We start from the raw sequence: 13,280 nt of genomic DNA, 5'->3' as shown, positions 1-13,280 counted from the left end.
GAGGGAGAGAGGAGGGCTTCTGTGCAGGTACCCGAGGGAGAGAGGAGGGCTTCTGTGCAGGTACCCGAGGGAGAGAGGAGGGCTTCTGTGCAGGTACCCACCACGCGAGGCCAGGCCCTCGCCGGTCACAGAACACCAGCGGCTTTCGGGCTTGGAAGGAACACACACAGCAGAGCCGGAAGGGGCCAACGTCCCTCTTTTCAGAACCTTCTGTTTGCCCCCGCCACCCGCCGACCCTGCCGCACACGCTCTGTGGCTCGCTGGGGCCTGTTTCCCAGTCCCACCCCGCCCATCACTGGGGAACGTCTTCCGAGTGCTTAAACCGTCCTGTCCCTAGAACTCCGGTCACCATTTGCCTTCTCACAAAAACTGTTCCACTGTCCCCCCAAAAACCATTTTAGGGGCAGTTATCCTTTCTTCCCTAATGAAAGGAGTTCTAACCAAGGAGCTCCGGGTGTTGATTCCAATGTGTACTCAGAGGCTGGAGAGAAACGGCAAACGACCAGGAAGAACAAGCAGCAACCATCAGCTCACTGACCAGAATGAGCCCCAAACAGATCAGCAGACGGTTTTCCTTCGGCTCCCCCAAGCTGCCCATCAAAGGCAAGGTCACAAAGATGGGACCCTCAGAGGTGGGCGTGCGGCTGCCCCAAAGAAGCCGTGGTAAGAGAGGCCGGGCATGAGGCAGTGAAGGCAGTAGAGGCCGAGAGCCGGGGACACGGGCAGGCAGGAGCCCCGAGGCATGTGGCTGGGCTGCGGCTCCCACTATTCTAGAGGCTGTGCCGCTGGGACTCAGGCGGCAGAGGATACCGCACACAGGGCTTCCTGAGCAGACGGAGAGGCCCTGTGGGTTACACCCTGAGCACGGGCATCACCCGCACCACCTGCAGAGCCGGGAACAGCAGCCCAGGCAGGAGTAAGGAGGGAGGACGGAGCCGGGACGACACGGGAGGCCCCACATACATCTGGGCGAGGGAAAGCAGACCCAGGCAGGCGGCAGCTGCAGGCAGAGGGAGCAGGGGGGCTGCAGGAGGGGTACGGAGGTGCCCCCGGGACGCAGAGTGACTCCCCTTGACCACCTGGAAAGGCAGCTTCCGACTCGGCCCACAGGAGGTGGATCACAGATGAGGGGATGCCTACCTGGGGGACTTGGGGAATCCCAGCCCTGATGAGGACCCCTCCCTTCTCTTTTGTCCTCAAAATGCAGCAGCCAGACCTGTGTCTCGGGCAGGAAATGGAGAGAAAGGACTCCAACCAGATGACACAGAAAGTTCCAGACGTTGGAGGGAACCAAAGACAGCCGGCAGCCCCGGGCAGCCCCGGAGTTCAGAACTCGGGCATCGGCCTGCGCAGGGTCCCAGGGGCAGGGCCCATCACACGGGCCAGCTCCCTGGTGTCCTGCCCAGGAAAAGCCAGACCCTCCTCCAGCCCCATGGTGGCTCCTGTGTTATTCTCCTCAGCTGCACGCCGTCTTCTCCAGGAAGGAGGTCACGTCCCTGACCCTGTCCTGACCGGCAGACTCGACGTCCATCCAGCAAGAGCAGGGCCTTCATGCTGACAGTCAGGGACCCCTTCCCTCTGCAGACACGGGCCCGTCTACGGGAGGCGCCGGGGGGCCACAGGAGAGTGAGCCCCCAAGGATGAGATGGGCAGAGCACGCCCCAGGGCCACGCATAGTGGGCCACGCCCAGGGCCACCCGTTCCTGTGTCACCTGCTGACGGACTGAGCCCAAGCCGAACGGGGTCTGTGACAGGGAAAACACCCCCGTGGATGCACATCTCATTCCCTGGCCTGTTCCTACACAGACTCGCTAAGTCGGTCCCAAGAACACACCCGGCAGGAATCGAGACAAAGAACACAGACAGGAAGCCAAGGAGGCCAAGAGCTGAACAGACACAGCCTTCCTCAATTCTGCAATCTGCAGCAGGACCACGAACGCAGGTCCAGGAAGGCGGCCGGCCACACTGCACCCCAGGTCTGAAGCACACTGGGGACCCTTCCATGCCTGCTGGGCGGCGGGGAAGGAAACTGCCCAAGTGCAGGGCCTACCTAGAACCACGCGGGGCACCAGACGCAAGCCACCTGGCGTGGGCAGGAGGAGGCCTGTGGAGGCTCTGGCTTCCGGGACAGACTCGTGCTTACACCGGAGAGAGGTCCAACTCGTCCCCCAACACCGTTGGCTCCGGTCTTACTCAACCCCTTTCGGCTCATGCCACGGTGGAGTGGGCCTCTGTGGTCACCACCACACAAAAGCCACATAGAAGGTCCCAGGCTACCGCGGCCACTCACGTGGGAGGGGCTAAAGTCTAAGGGGAACAGAAGCAGCACCTTCTCCAGGAAACACGCTTGCCCACTGGGGCATCGCCACGGATTAGGAAATGAAGAATTTAAGCCCGCAGGGGAGTGCTGGGCTCGGCCAGCTGGCTGTCAGGTCCCGGGTCCCCGTCTGGCTGCACTGAGCTCCCGTCCCCGGCCGCCTCCTCACCAGCAAGTGAGGCGAAGGAGAAGTCCCTCTCCCGAGGGCTAGGAGCACACACAGCGCCCAGCCCGGTCCTGAGCAGACACAGAGGGAGCACGGAGATCTGGGGCTTCAGTTCTGAGCATCAGAAGCTGGGGGCATCGAGACACATGTGGCTTCTTGGTACCGGAGGCGGGGGGGGGGAGGTGGCCCGGAGGACGGCAGAGCATGCGAGGAAGCAGGCAGGAGCTGGCCAGCCACGGCCGGAGCAGCTGGGAGCCCCAGCGTCAGTGCGTCACTCGGCCCGGCCGGAGCAAGAAGGCCGGCGACTTCAAGCACCCCAGAAGCTCTGAGAACACAGGGAAAGAGCACACCTGTCGCTCCCGCCACCCGCAGCCTGTGCTCTGTGCCAGGACGGACCCCCACATGTTCGGGACCCACCCGTCGTTACCGTCAGACACACAGGCCTCGCTGTTCTCCAATCAGCCCACAACACCAAAACCACCCTGTCCCCTAATGGGAGCTTCCAGCCGCCCCCTGCACTAGCAGGGGGGCCCCGAGGCCCAGAGGGGAGGCCACACGGCAAGCTGGGTCAGGGCACTCGGCGAGGGGCCGCTCCACAAATGCATCATCGACCCTAAGCGGCAGCCGCCACATCGGGCACATCAGGAGGGTCCGGACAGCGAGCACACGTTCTCCCACGCTCGGGGGAATGCATGGAGGACAGGCAGCGGGGACAAGCCCCACCACCCAGCCAAAGCAGACAACATGCGCTATGGGGGTGGGGGTGGCTGGGGCTTCCCCTCCCAACTGCCCTGCGCACAAGCTGTGCCCAGCAAGGCCCTCGGCTGCCACACGGGCAGTGCGCTGCGAAAGGCTGCTACCCAAGCCCGACGGGGCCTCAGGACCCAGGGACGTGCTACAGCTGCCCCAGGCCATCGTGCATCCCCAGCAGAGAGGAGCCCACTGGGGCAAGGACCCACACCCCACCCCTGGAGAAAGGGTCCAGGCTGACAGCTGGGGCTATGCCGTCTGCGGACGTGCTGACCCCCGGGCTGGGCCCTGTGGCTGTCAGAGGGGCAGTGGGGTCTCAGGTCAACGGACCCTCTCGCTCTGCAGCTCCCAGACACAACTCAATTCCCGCCTCCGAGTTTACAGAGAAGACGCGGCAGGGATGTGTCAGAACTGGCTTCCCACCGGCACCCGGGCGGGGACTGGGCTCCTCACCTCTACGTCGTCAGGCATCCCAAGAAACCGGGGCCTCCACGCGCAGCACGTGCCCGTCACCCTCCTCACGGAACAGCGGCAGCAGAAGCCCCAAGCTGCGCCCCCGCCGGCAGGAGCCCCGGGACCTGTCCACAGATAGGCGTCCGCCTCCAGCAGGCGCACCCACCTGAGCCGCAGCGCTGTGCTCAGTCACCGGGGCCAGCTGCACGTACTGGACCTGGATGTCACTGCCCTGCAGAGGCGAGCCGTCCACGCCTGCAGCAGCGGGGTCGGAAGAGGCCACGGCGATCAGCTGGGCGCCCTGCAGCACCTGCGGAGACAGAGCAGACGCGGTCAGCACGACAGCACGACAGCACGGCAGCACGACAGCCGCGCCGGGCCGGCGGCGACCGCCACTCCCACGGCCACACAAACCCCGGGAGGCGGCCCAGGGCCCCCCTCCACACCGCGGGGCCACTGAGCGAACGCACACAGCATGACCAAACTGCTCTGCTTTGTTCCCAAGTGACGGCCCCCGAAGAGCCAGGTGCTGGACAGAACGCTGGGTCTTCAAGCGGATCAGAAAAACACCAACCAGCTCAAGTTTTCGAAGAGTAAAGCCGGGGATGTGGCCGAGGGGAGCCTGAGAAGGCTGGCAAGGAGACGGCGGGGTGGTACACGGGGAGACCAAAGCACCGAAGACCTTCCAGAAATCACCGTCATCTGAGGTTCGCGGGAGGCCACCCCCAGAACGCCTGAAAGCCGGGAGACGAAGCCCTCCGAGCGCCGACACACGTGGTTACAGAGCGAAGCAGCAACGGGCACGAATCAGGGACCCGCAGCTCCAGGTGCCACAGGCCACAGCTCGGCATGAGGAGCTGCCATCGGGAAGGCAGCAAGGGGGAGCCCCCAGGGCATGGGAGACACCGAGAGGAGGGAGCAGATGAGGACCCCGGGGACAGGCTCTGGATGACCTCCCGACTCCTGAGCACCCCGACACCCAGGCTCCCTTCACACCCAGCCCTCCTGGTGCTCCAAGAGCTGGGCACATAGGGGGCACCTTGCAGCCCCGTGGGCCAGATGGGGAGTGGGCGTGAGGGCCTCCAAGGCTCTGTATTCATCAGGAGTTGCCACGAACTGTGCGGGTTTATACTGGGGGTTGTGTCCCTCCCCTTTCAAATTCTATGTTCACGGGGCCACCCTCTAGATCCCTGCTAGCAGTGCACAGCAGCGTAACGCTCACGCTTCCTGACCAGCCCAACTGCCACCCACAGCAATGGTCAGAGCCGAGGAAGACGGTGAGGGGACTCAGAGCAGGGGGCTGTCCACTCCGGGAAAGGCGGGCTTAGGTACGGCTCACCAACAGTCTGTACAAAAATGCAGTCTGTGGTTTTCAAACAGCTTTGTGGCGTCTGATGAACGAAAGTTCTATTTCTTTAACAACACACCCATCAGTAGAAAAAACAAATGGTAAATTCAATTATTAAAACAGAAGCTAGAAAGTTCTTAATTACTTTCTCTTTTGCGTCTTCAGAAACCACTCACGTGGTCTCGTGTTCTGATAGCAGCTAGCTGCGCTAGGAAGGCGAAGGCCTGGGACAGGGGCACAAGGTCACCCCAGGCCCTGTGGGTGTGTCCCCAACGGGCACGTTGCAGTTGGAACTAAGGTGAGGCTATCACGACAGGGAATGTCCTTGGGTATGGGGCCCGGCGTCCCACGGCACCTTGAGAAGCAGAGACACAACGTGAGAGGAACCCTCTGGTCCCCTGTGGCTTGGAGGAGGGGAGACGGGCCAGGAGCCACAGGTGGGGCAGGTCTGGAGGCTGGGGAAGCCGGGAGGCGACCCTGCCCTTGAGTGTGCCGGAGGAGCGGCCCGGTGACAGCCTGGCGTCAGCCCTATGACGCCCACGCTGGACGCGGACCTTCACACTTCAGAGCCCGAGTGTGTGGCTGCCCACCGCCGCGGCCACAGGACAGGCACACAGCACGCTGACCCTTCCTGGGCTGCATCCTTCCAAGGAGCCGGCTTCTCGCTCCCCGAGGGCTGACCCAACCACAGCTCCTTTTCCATCATCAGCTCCTTGTATCACTGGGTGCTCGACACAGAGGTTTGGAAAAATTGCCGACACCCCAAGTCTCCTGCATTAGTCCCCGGACCCCCCAGGCCTCTCACGGTCACACGATAACCCCCAGCGCTGCTCACAGGAAAGCCGCCAGCCCCCACGTGTCCCGTGGGATGGCAGCCCTGGGCAGGAGCCACCCCCCCCCCAGTGGGAGAGCCTGCCGTCAACCTGGCGGAATCAAGCAAACGGCGCTCCCACTGGGCGCAGGTTCATGGTGCGAGGGGAGATGTGCCCTGCGGGAACAGCTCAGCCCAGGCAGCAAGGAAAGATCCAGATGGGGAAGCGAGGGAAGGGGGCCTGGAACAGCCCAGCAGTGCCCATGGCTGCGCTCACTTTGCACGCCGTAGCTCGGTCCTGCACTGAGCGTAGAAACCGTGCACCATCTGCGAACACGGGTGCGACGGCATTAGGTAACGTGGTCATGGTTCTGTCACCACCGTGTGCCGCAAAAGGCCCCCAATGCACTGACGGTCACGCCATCAAAACTGTTAATGAAAGCCACACCATTGCGGAACCTTCGCGGAAGCCTCTGCCTTCGTCTGGTGCTGGCGGCGAGCCACGACCACCCGGGACCCGGGCTTGTTAGGGTTTCCCGAGGGTGAGCTGCTTCCTGTCGGTGCCCCCAGAAGGGGACACGGCCCTCGGCCCGCACCGCTGACGGCGTCGAGAACGAGAACGTCCGAAAGTTCGGAATCTAAACGAGCCGGGCGGTGACAACAAAGTCCGCCACTTCTCCGGCCCGGCTGCCAGAAGACAGAAACCGGAAAACGCTTTCCCTGAGATCTCACCCCAAACACCACACCTCCTCAGTGTGTCCACACTTTGGCTTTTGGCAACGGATTCGAGAACAAGTCAGAAAGTCAACGTGGGCGCGGGGCTGGCAGGAAAGGCCTTCCAGGCCTCGGTTAGCGCCCCTGCTCTTCCTCACACCCCCGACCCTGCGGAGAAAACCCTCCCACGGCGGCCTCCACAGGAGGGGCTGGGAGTGTGACCAGGTCAGGGCACCAGTCCTCCAGTGGAGAGTGAGGGCCCCGCAGGGAGACAAGCTTCTCGACGGGAAGAATGGCTTCCCCTACAGTGGACAGAAAGCTCGTCCCGAGCGGAGTCAAGCTGAGGGCAGCGGCAGCCTCGGGAGCCTAGCCAGCTGTCGGGAAGGCTCAGCAGCGGACACACGGGTCTCAGGGCACCTCCCAGGCCCGCCTCACCCTGGGGAAGGCACCGCCACCAACTCCGCAAGTCGGGCCACCATCCCGGCCTGGCCTGACCTGCAGGCTTCAGCCCACGGCTGCCCTCAGTCCCGCAAGGGGCACTTCCCGCCCCGCAGGCGGACCCCGAGCAGCAGAGGCGGCACGCCCGGGCCCCAGCGCCCGCACACAAAGCAGTTGGGACGCTTTTCAGGCCATCCTCCAAATCCGGGGGAAGCTCTCCGAAGGTGACATTCGCATTCCGCTAGATGACAGCGGCGGAGGAAGGGAACACAGGCAGGAGGGGCCAGACGGACGGCTCTGCCATGAGGGGCCTCTTCACGAGGGAGGCGGGATGCTCGTCGGGACGCAGGCCTTACCCATCACAGCACAGCCCGTCTCTCCACCGTCCAGGAAACACAAGGACACCAAGCACCTGGCAGAGGAGGACTCTGGGTCACGCGGCCCAGCCAGTGGAGTCCGTGCTCACCCCATGGGAAGGGACGACCGGCAAAGGAGGTGTTCTAGGAGGCAAGACAGGACAGCAGCCACGCTGTGGATCACGGGTTTCTCCGCAATCCCACGATCACCGGTGCGCACTTGCTAAGGGCCGGTGGTAAGGACCCTGCACCGCTGAGTTTGGGAGAAACTCCGACGTGAGCTGGTGCGCCGAGGCACCCCCGCGGGGCGAGCAGGAAATCCCCCACCGTCAAGCCAGCGGGGCAGCTTCCATTTCACCGTCACCCTCGGACAACGAGAGAACGAACCACAGCCCCAGGGCAGGGCTTGCGGCGGGAGGCGACGGAAGGCCACAGTCACCACCGAGAAAGGACGAGTGGCCGGCGCACGGACGCTGTGAGTGACCAGGGGGGACAGGGAGGCACAAACGCGCGGCTGAGAGGCGCGCACCCAGCAGCTGTGGCCCCACGGGTCAGGGCGGCACCCGGAGGAACCCACAGAAAGAACACGACCAGTCCTCGATCTGCTGGAGGACGCGAGGCCGGCACGTCGCCTGCCCCTGCTCTAGAGGCCGCAGAGACGTCAGTGATGAGCTTCCAGCTCCCTCCCCATCGCCGCAGGTCTGCAGCCTCTTCCCGAGGCTCTGGAACGCAGAAGACCTCACAGGGACGCGGCGGGCTCCAGGCCAGCAGCCAGCAGCACGGCCTCCCGGAGCCGCCGGCCTGCACCGACCTGGGCGTGCGCCGCCCTCCCCCCTCCAGACTCAGAGGCGGCACGAGAGGCACCTGCGGGGTCCCCACCCCTGCTCACAGGGCTTGGCCGCACAGCCGGAAGCCGAGCCGCGCCGGCCGGTCGAGAAGAAAGGGCGGAGGGTGTGCGCGTGAAGCCTACTGAGGGGGTCCTGCACGCGTCTGGTTTTCCCCCACACGCCCCCATCTTGAAACGATCTAATACCCACGTGAGATAACGCAAAACTGGTATAACCCCAAGTAAGCGCGGGCAGTCCAAGGGCTTCTCGGTAGGGTTTGGGTTCAGAACCCCGACTCCAGCCCAGAGTCTCCTCAGCTGAGAACCACACACACGACAGCCGGCCCGGCCCCTCCTGCGGCCGGAGGACCCGCGCTCCACGCAGTTTAGTCACGTGCACGGCCAGGAACAGAGGCGAGACCGTGACCTCCGGCTGTCCCGGGACAGAAGGGCTCTCGCTTGTCGCCCCGTCTGCAACCAGCTCGCTGAGGGAGCGTCCTCAGTGAAGTCCTCCTCAAATCTCGGTGTTAATTCAAGAAGTAGCTTCCTCGTGACCAGAAGAGGAGGACCCGAGAGAGGGAAGGCCGTCCCAGGGACGCCCTAAATCACCCCCGGCCGGAGGCCCCCAGCCCCAAACCCTCCTCCTATAGCGGCACAGCGAACGCCGAACATGGACCATCGTTCCGAAGCCGCGAAACCCCCTGACGGGAACGCTCCTGGGCTCGCTCGGTGCCACTGTGAGCGCCTTCCTGAGCCCAGGCGCCGTGAGAACCCGGTCCCAACCCGGCAGAGAAGGCATCCGGGCAGACGCAGAAGCCACCGCTCCAGGGCCGCGCCTCAGCCGCGCGGGGACAACGCCGCGAGCCGCCGCCAGATCCCGCTCCCGCAAACGCGCCGAGCGGCCAGCAGCGATGAGCGTGGTTCCTGCCGTCGGCTCCGGAGCTCGCTCCCGCATCGAGCTCAACGCTCAAGCGCAATCTGGGGAAAGCAACACAAAACCTAAAAAACGCAGTCGAGCGGGAACGAAGTCTGGGACGGCTGGTATTCCTTCCCCGTCCCTCCAGAAACGCTGGCACTCCTGGGAACAAAGCTCCACCACGTGTTTTAAAATGTTCCGGCGGGTTGGGGGGGGTTAGTAATGCAGCATAGGTCAGATCTGAAGACCTCCAGTTTCTCCCACGGGTTCCAGAAGGGCTGCGTGGGGTGGGCGGGCAGCGGGTGAGACAGAACAGAAAGGGCATGAAAGGTCTGTATGGGCTCCGCGGGTGTGGGTCTCAGCCACCTGGGGCCGGTGGCCCGGGGCACCCAGCCGGCCAACCGCACGCCGGGCGATGGGAAGCCGCTGAAGGGCCGGCCACGGGCGGGCACGCAGCCTGGGCTCCCTGTCCCGTGACTGTGCTCCCACGGCCCTGCTCACTGCTTTAACGTGGGAAACTCACTGCTTCTCGTGCTGTTCGCCGTGTGGGCGGAAGAAAGAGCTTCAGAAAGGGGCGAGGCCCTCTCCCTCGAGGTCACTTCAGTGGAAAGCGTTCAGGAGCGCCCTGCTATAGGGGCTACAGATGCCAGCCGGGGGTGCGGAGGCCGCACTGAGCGGCTGTGGGCGTCAGGCCCTCCCTGCGGACGGCTCCGTGTGCTGGTAAGGATGACAAGCAGCCCCCGGGCCTTGAGGGAAAGACCAGGAGAGGTGCCTCTTGCCACAGGGCGCACCCCGAGGTCAACACCTGAGTCTGTGTGTAACCGTGACAGTTCACCAGGCTGTAAACACACAGGGGCCCGCGGTGCACACAGCCACATAGTCGTGTGAGCTGCTGGCTAATGGCATCCGGGCCTTCCACACATGGCGGGGTTACAGCATCTTTCTTCTACTCTGGGAAGGTTCAGAAATGCCGTTCTCTGCTGGGTAAGACTAATCACAGGCCGGAGAAGGCCTCGTGAGGGACAACGTCTCCCCCCGGGGCCAGGACGGCACATCACTCTCCAGGTCCAGAGGGGACCATCCCCACCGCCCAGTCACAAAGCACAGCCCGACCGGCAAGAGGAAGCCCTCCCCACAGACCCTCCATGTCCTGCAAACAAGGGGCCGCCAGCGAGCTCACGGGGCAGAGCCTTGGGGGGACGGTCCTTGTCGCGCTCAGCCACAGTGGGTCCCCTCTAGAGTGCTGCCAGCGGCTACAAGATCAGGACCATATGCGATGTCTCGGTTATCCCCAGAGCTCGTCGACTGCCGTTCCACCCACGCGGGAGCAGGACCATCACAGCAGGGAGCTTGCGGGGGGCAGCAGGACTGGCTGGGATCGTGGGGCTTCAGCCCACGCGCACAGCCCTGGGCATCTGGCAGAGACGTCATCGTGTTTGTTACCAGTAGCTCCACGCTGCCAGGGAGGAAGGGGGCCTCGGGGGCTAATGTGCGCAGGCACCACAGGCCAGTAAAAGCGCGAGCAATCAGCAGCAGCTCTGAGCACGGCTGTGCCGACTGTGCCCGCCGCCTCCCAGCTCGGGGCCAGAGCTGATCCCATGTGAGTGAGCGGTCGAGGGCCAGCGAGGACGACCACGCACCAGCCACGGGGCTCCCAACACTGAGGGACACTGTGTAGGCGGAGCCCTCGCCACCTCGGCCTTCGCAGCGAGGAGAAAACAGCCACAGGCCTTCGGTTTCCCTTGGGCCGATCGTCTCCTGGCAGAACTCCCGCTGACGGCCGACCTCTCCTCCCTCGGGTGCCAACGAAGCATCATCCCAGATGGAAAAGAATTCTCTCAAAACAACTCATCCACTGGTTACGCCACAAAGGCCTGTTTCTGAGGAGGCCAGGCTGCCCCTCCTACTTGAGCAAACCTCCCGCTCACTGCAACCTCACAGAACGCCATCAGGACACCTGCACACGATAGGCCCACCAGTGGCCGGCAGCCGGCGGCCTGCATCTGGGCGAATGGCCCAGGGGGTGCCCACGTGCCTCTGCCGGCCCCACTCTTGGGGAGGGCACACGTGCACCGACAGGCGGGGCAGCTATCGCGGCCGGCCATGTCGTTACTCTGCTCAAGGCCTCCGGCGTCAAACCGCGCGCGGCACCGGCAGTGTTCTCCAGCGACGCGGCTGAACTCGGAGCTCGGGCCAAGCGGCCGCGCTGGGCACAAGCCTGGCCCCGACTCCACACACACGGCATCGAGTGCTGCGCGGACCTCGATGACACGAACGTGACATGAGAACCGTGGCCGGAGGCGAAGGCAGCGGCTCAGAGGGACGAACGAGCAGACTATTAACCATCAGTCCGGGTCACTTCACAAGCTGTTGGTCTGTTTCACTCCGGGAGGAACAGGAAACAACGAACTGAGGTTTTAAACGTAAGTGACTGTTCACACGTTGAATAATCGCCACGTCATTTTCCGCCCGTCACGCGTGTTGTGCACACAGCAGCTCTCAGTCCAAGGTGCTCCCGCCTCCCCCGAGCCCGCGCGCCCCCCAGCCCAAGCCCAGGCAGCCCCGCACTCCGCATCTGCGGGCGATAGCCGCAGCGTCACCACCCGCTGTTTCCAAGCAGTCCCATCGCCACCCACGAGAGGGGAGACCAGGACCCTTTCCGGCTGCTCAGAACGCGGCGGAAACCACCCCAGTCTGTGACCCGCTGCTGGGTCAGGAACAGACCCCTGCTCTTGCCCTCACCTCGCGCTGTCACTCGCGAGGTTGTGCTACGAACCAGCACAAAGTTCTAAACCTCGACCCTTACGGAGCCCGGAACAGAGCTTCCCTCCTGGACGTGGTGGGCCCCGTCGGAGGTGCCCGGTGCCGGTGGGAAAACCGCACCAGCAAAGACTCCCAGCGAGGGCGGGGGACCTGCATTCTGTCCTTTGGGTTCCCAAGGTCAGCTGCTGATCTTAAGTCACTCAGCTCGCCACCAACGGCAGCCGACTTTGCTGACCAGGAGCCCCGCTCAGAGCGACCTCGGATCTCCGAGCGCGCTTCCTCACGGACACACGATGAACCGAATACTCAGCAGTTCACTCCCGAAGCCGGTGGAAAATGCGAAAGTTACACCGGGCTTAAGACTTTGTTCTTCTGCAGCAGTTCTGTCCTGTGACAGCCCAAGGGCCCCATGTGACGTCCCTCGGGCTCCCGGCTCTTATCCATCAGGATTCGGCCCACGGTGCGCCTCTTGCCACCACACTGGCCAGCAGGTGGGTCCTCGATGGCCCTGCCTCCTCCCTGCTCAGCATCCCGAGGGTCGACTGTGTGTGTGTGAGGCCTCCTGGCCCTGAACGCCCCCGGTAGCCCTCCCGGCCCTGAGCCACCTGGCTGCTCTCCCCTCCTACCGTGTAAGCCCAGAGTCCACAGGGAGGGCAGGGAACAGGCTGGAGCTTCAGGCAAGGGGGGCCCATCAAAGCGCCTGAGTTTGCATAAGGCAGTGCTGCACGTGATCAGAGTAGGGACGAAAAGTCCTAGCACATGTCCCTCTTTCACTCCCCACTTCTGTGACGAGTAAGAAGTGAAACCTTCACGCAGTGACAGGGAGTGCCCCCTCCCTGCACAACCTAGAGATTCAGAAATCCCATTCCTGGGACCACGGTGGGGACGGTTTCCTCTCTGCAGACGCCACCTGCTGGGACGGCTTCTGGAAGCGAACCCTCGGGTGCCCAGAACCTTCGCAGGCTCCTCAGCTGCTCTGCATCCCAGCCAAACGACCAGACCCGCGGGCACAGCCGCCAGCCCATCACGGGGACGTCCCCACCCACGACACAGCAGGCCTGCTCACCACACACACAGACGCATCAGGGAGACCGCGACAGAAAAGCCCGGGGAGATCGGCACACCTCCCTTACACAGAAAAACCTGAACCTGGATCTCACCAAAAAGAAATTCTGGAATTCCTCAGAAGTCAGTTTTCCAGCTTACTGGGCTGTGCGTTCTAAGGGAGTGCCCTTCTGTCATGTGCGGGCTATCACCCACAGGACAGCCGTCAGGGAAAGCGCGGCTCCACCGCGGAACTGCTCGGAAACAGGAGTGTTTCAAAACGCCTCGTGCTTGCGCGTCCTACAACTAAGAGCTAACGGAACAGTTACCAGCACACTCGCTCATCAACACGTCACCACCAGGAATGGAGGCTGTGCT

The 13,280-nt window shown here is 63.6% G+C and overlaps 1 protein-coding gene across 10 annotated transcripts in view; it reads right to left on the bottom strand.

The window, feature by feature from the left end:
* Positions 1 to 13,280, bottom strand: part of LOC111152900 (BTG3 associated nuclear protein) — a 102,200-nt gene that overhangs the window by 648 nt on the left and 88,272 nt on the right. For 9 of the 10 annotated variants that reach the window (XM_022511624.1, XM_022511626.1, XM_022511623.1 and 6 more), the window contains one exon: positions 3,853 to 3,996. In XM_022511624.1, coding sequence (XP_022367332.1) covers positions 3,853 to 3,996 — 144 coding nt within the window. Of the gene's footprint in view, positions 1 to 3,852; positions 3,997 to 13,280 lie in introns of those variants that run through there. The other variant, XM_022511631.1, reaches the window with a different exon arrangement.

Source organism: Enhydra lutris, unplaced genomic scaffold, assembly GCF_002288905.1.
Source record: "Enhydra lutris kenyoni isolate GAN:26980312 unplaced genomic scaffold, ASM228890v2 scaffoldscaffold30, whole genome shotgun sequence".
NCBI lineage: Eukaryota > Metazoa > Chordata > Mammalia > Carnivora > Mustelidae > Enhydra > Enhydra lutris.
The sequence above is the reverse complement of the archived record's forward strand: the minus strand, read 5'-3'. Positions and strand labels throughout refer to the sequence as shown.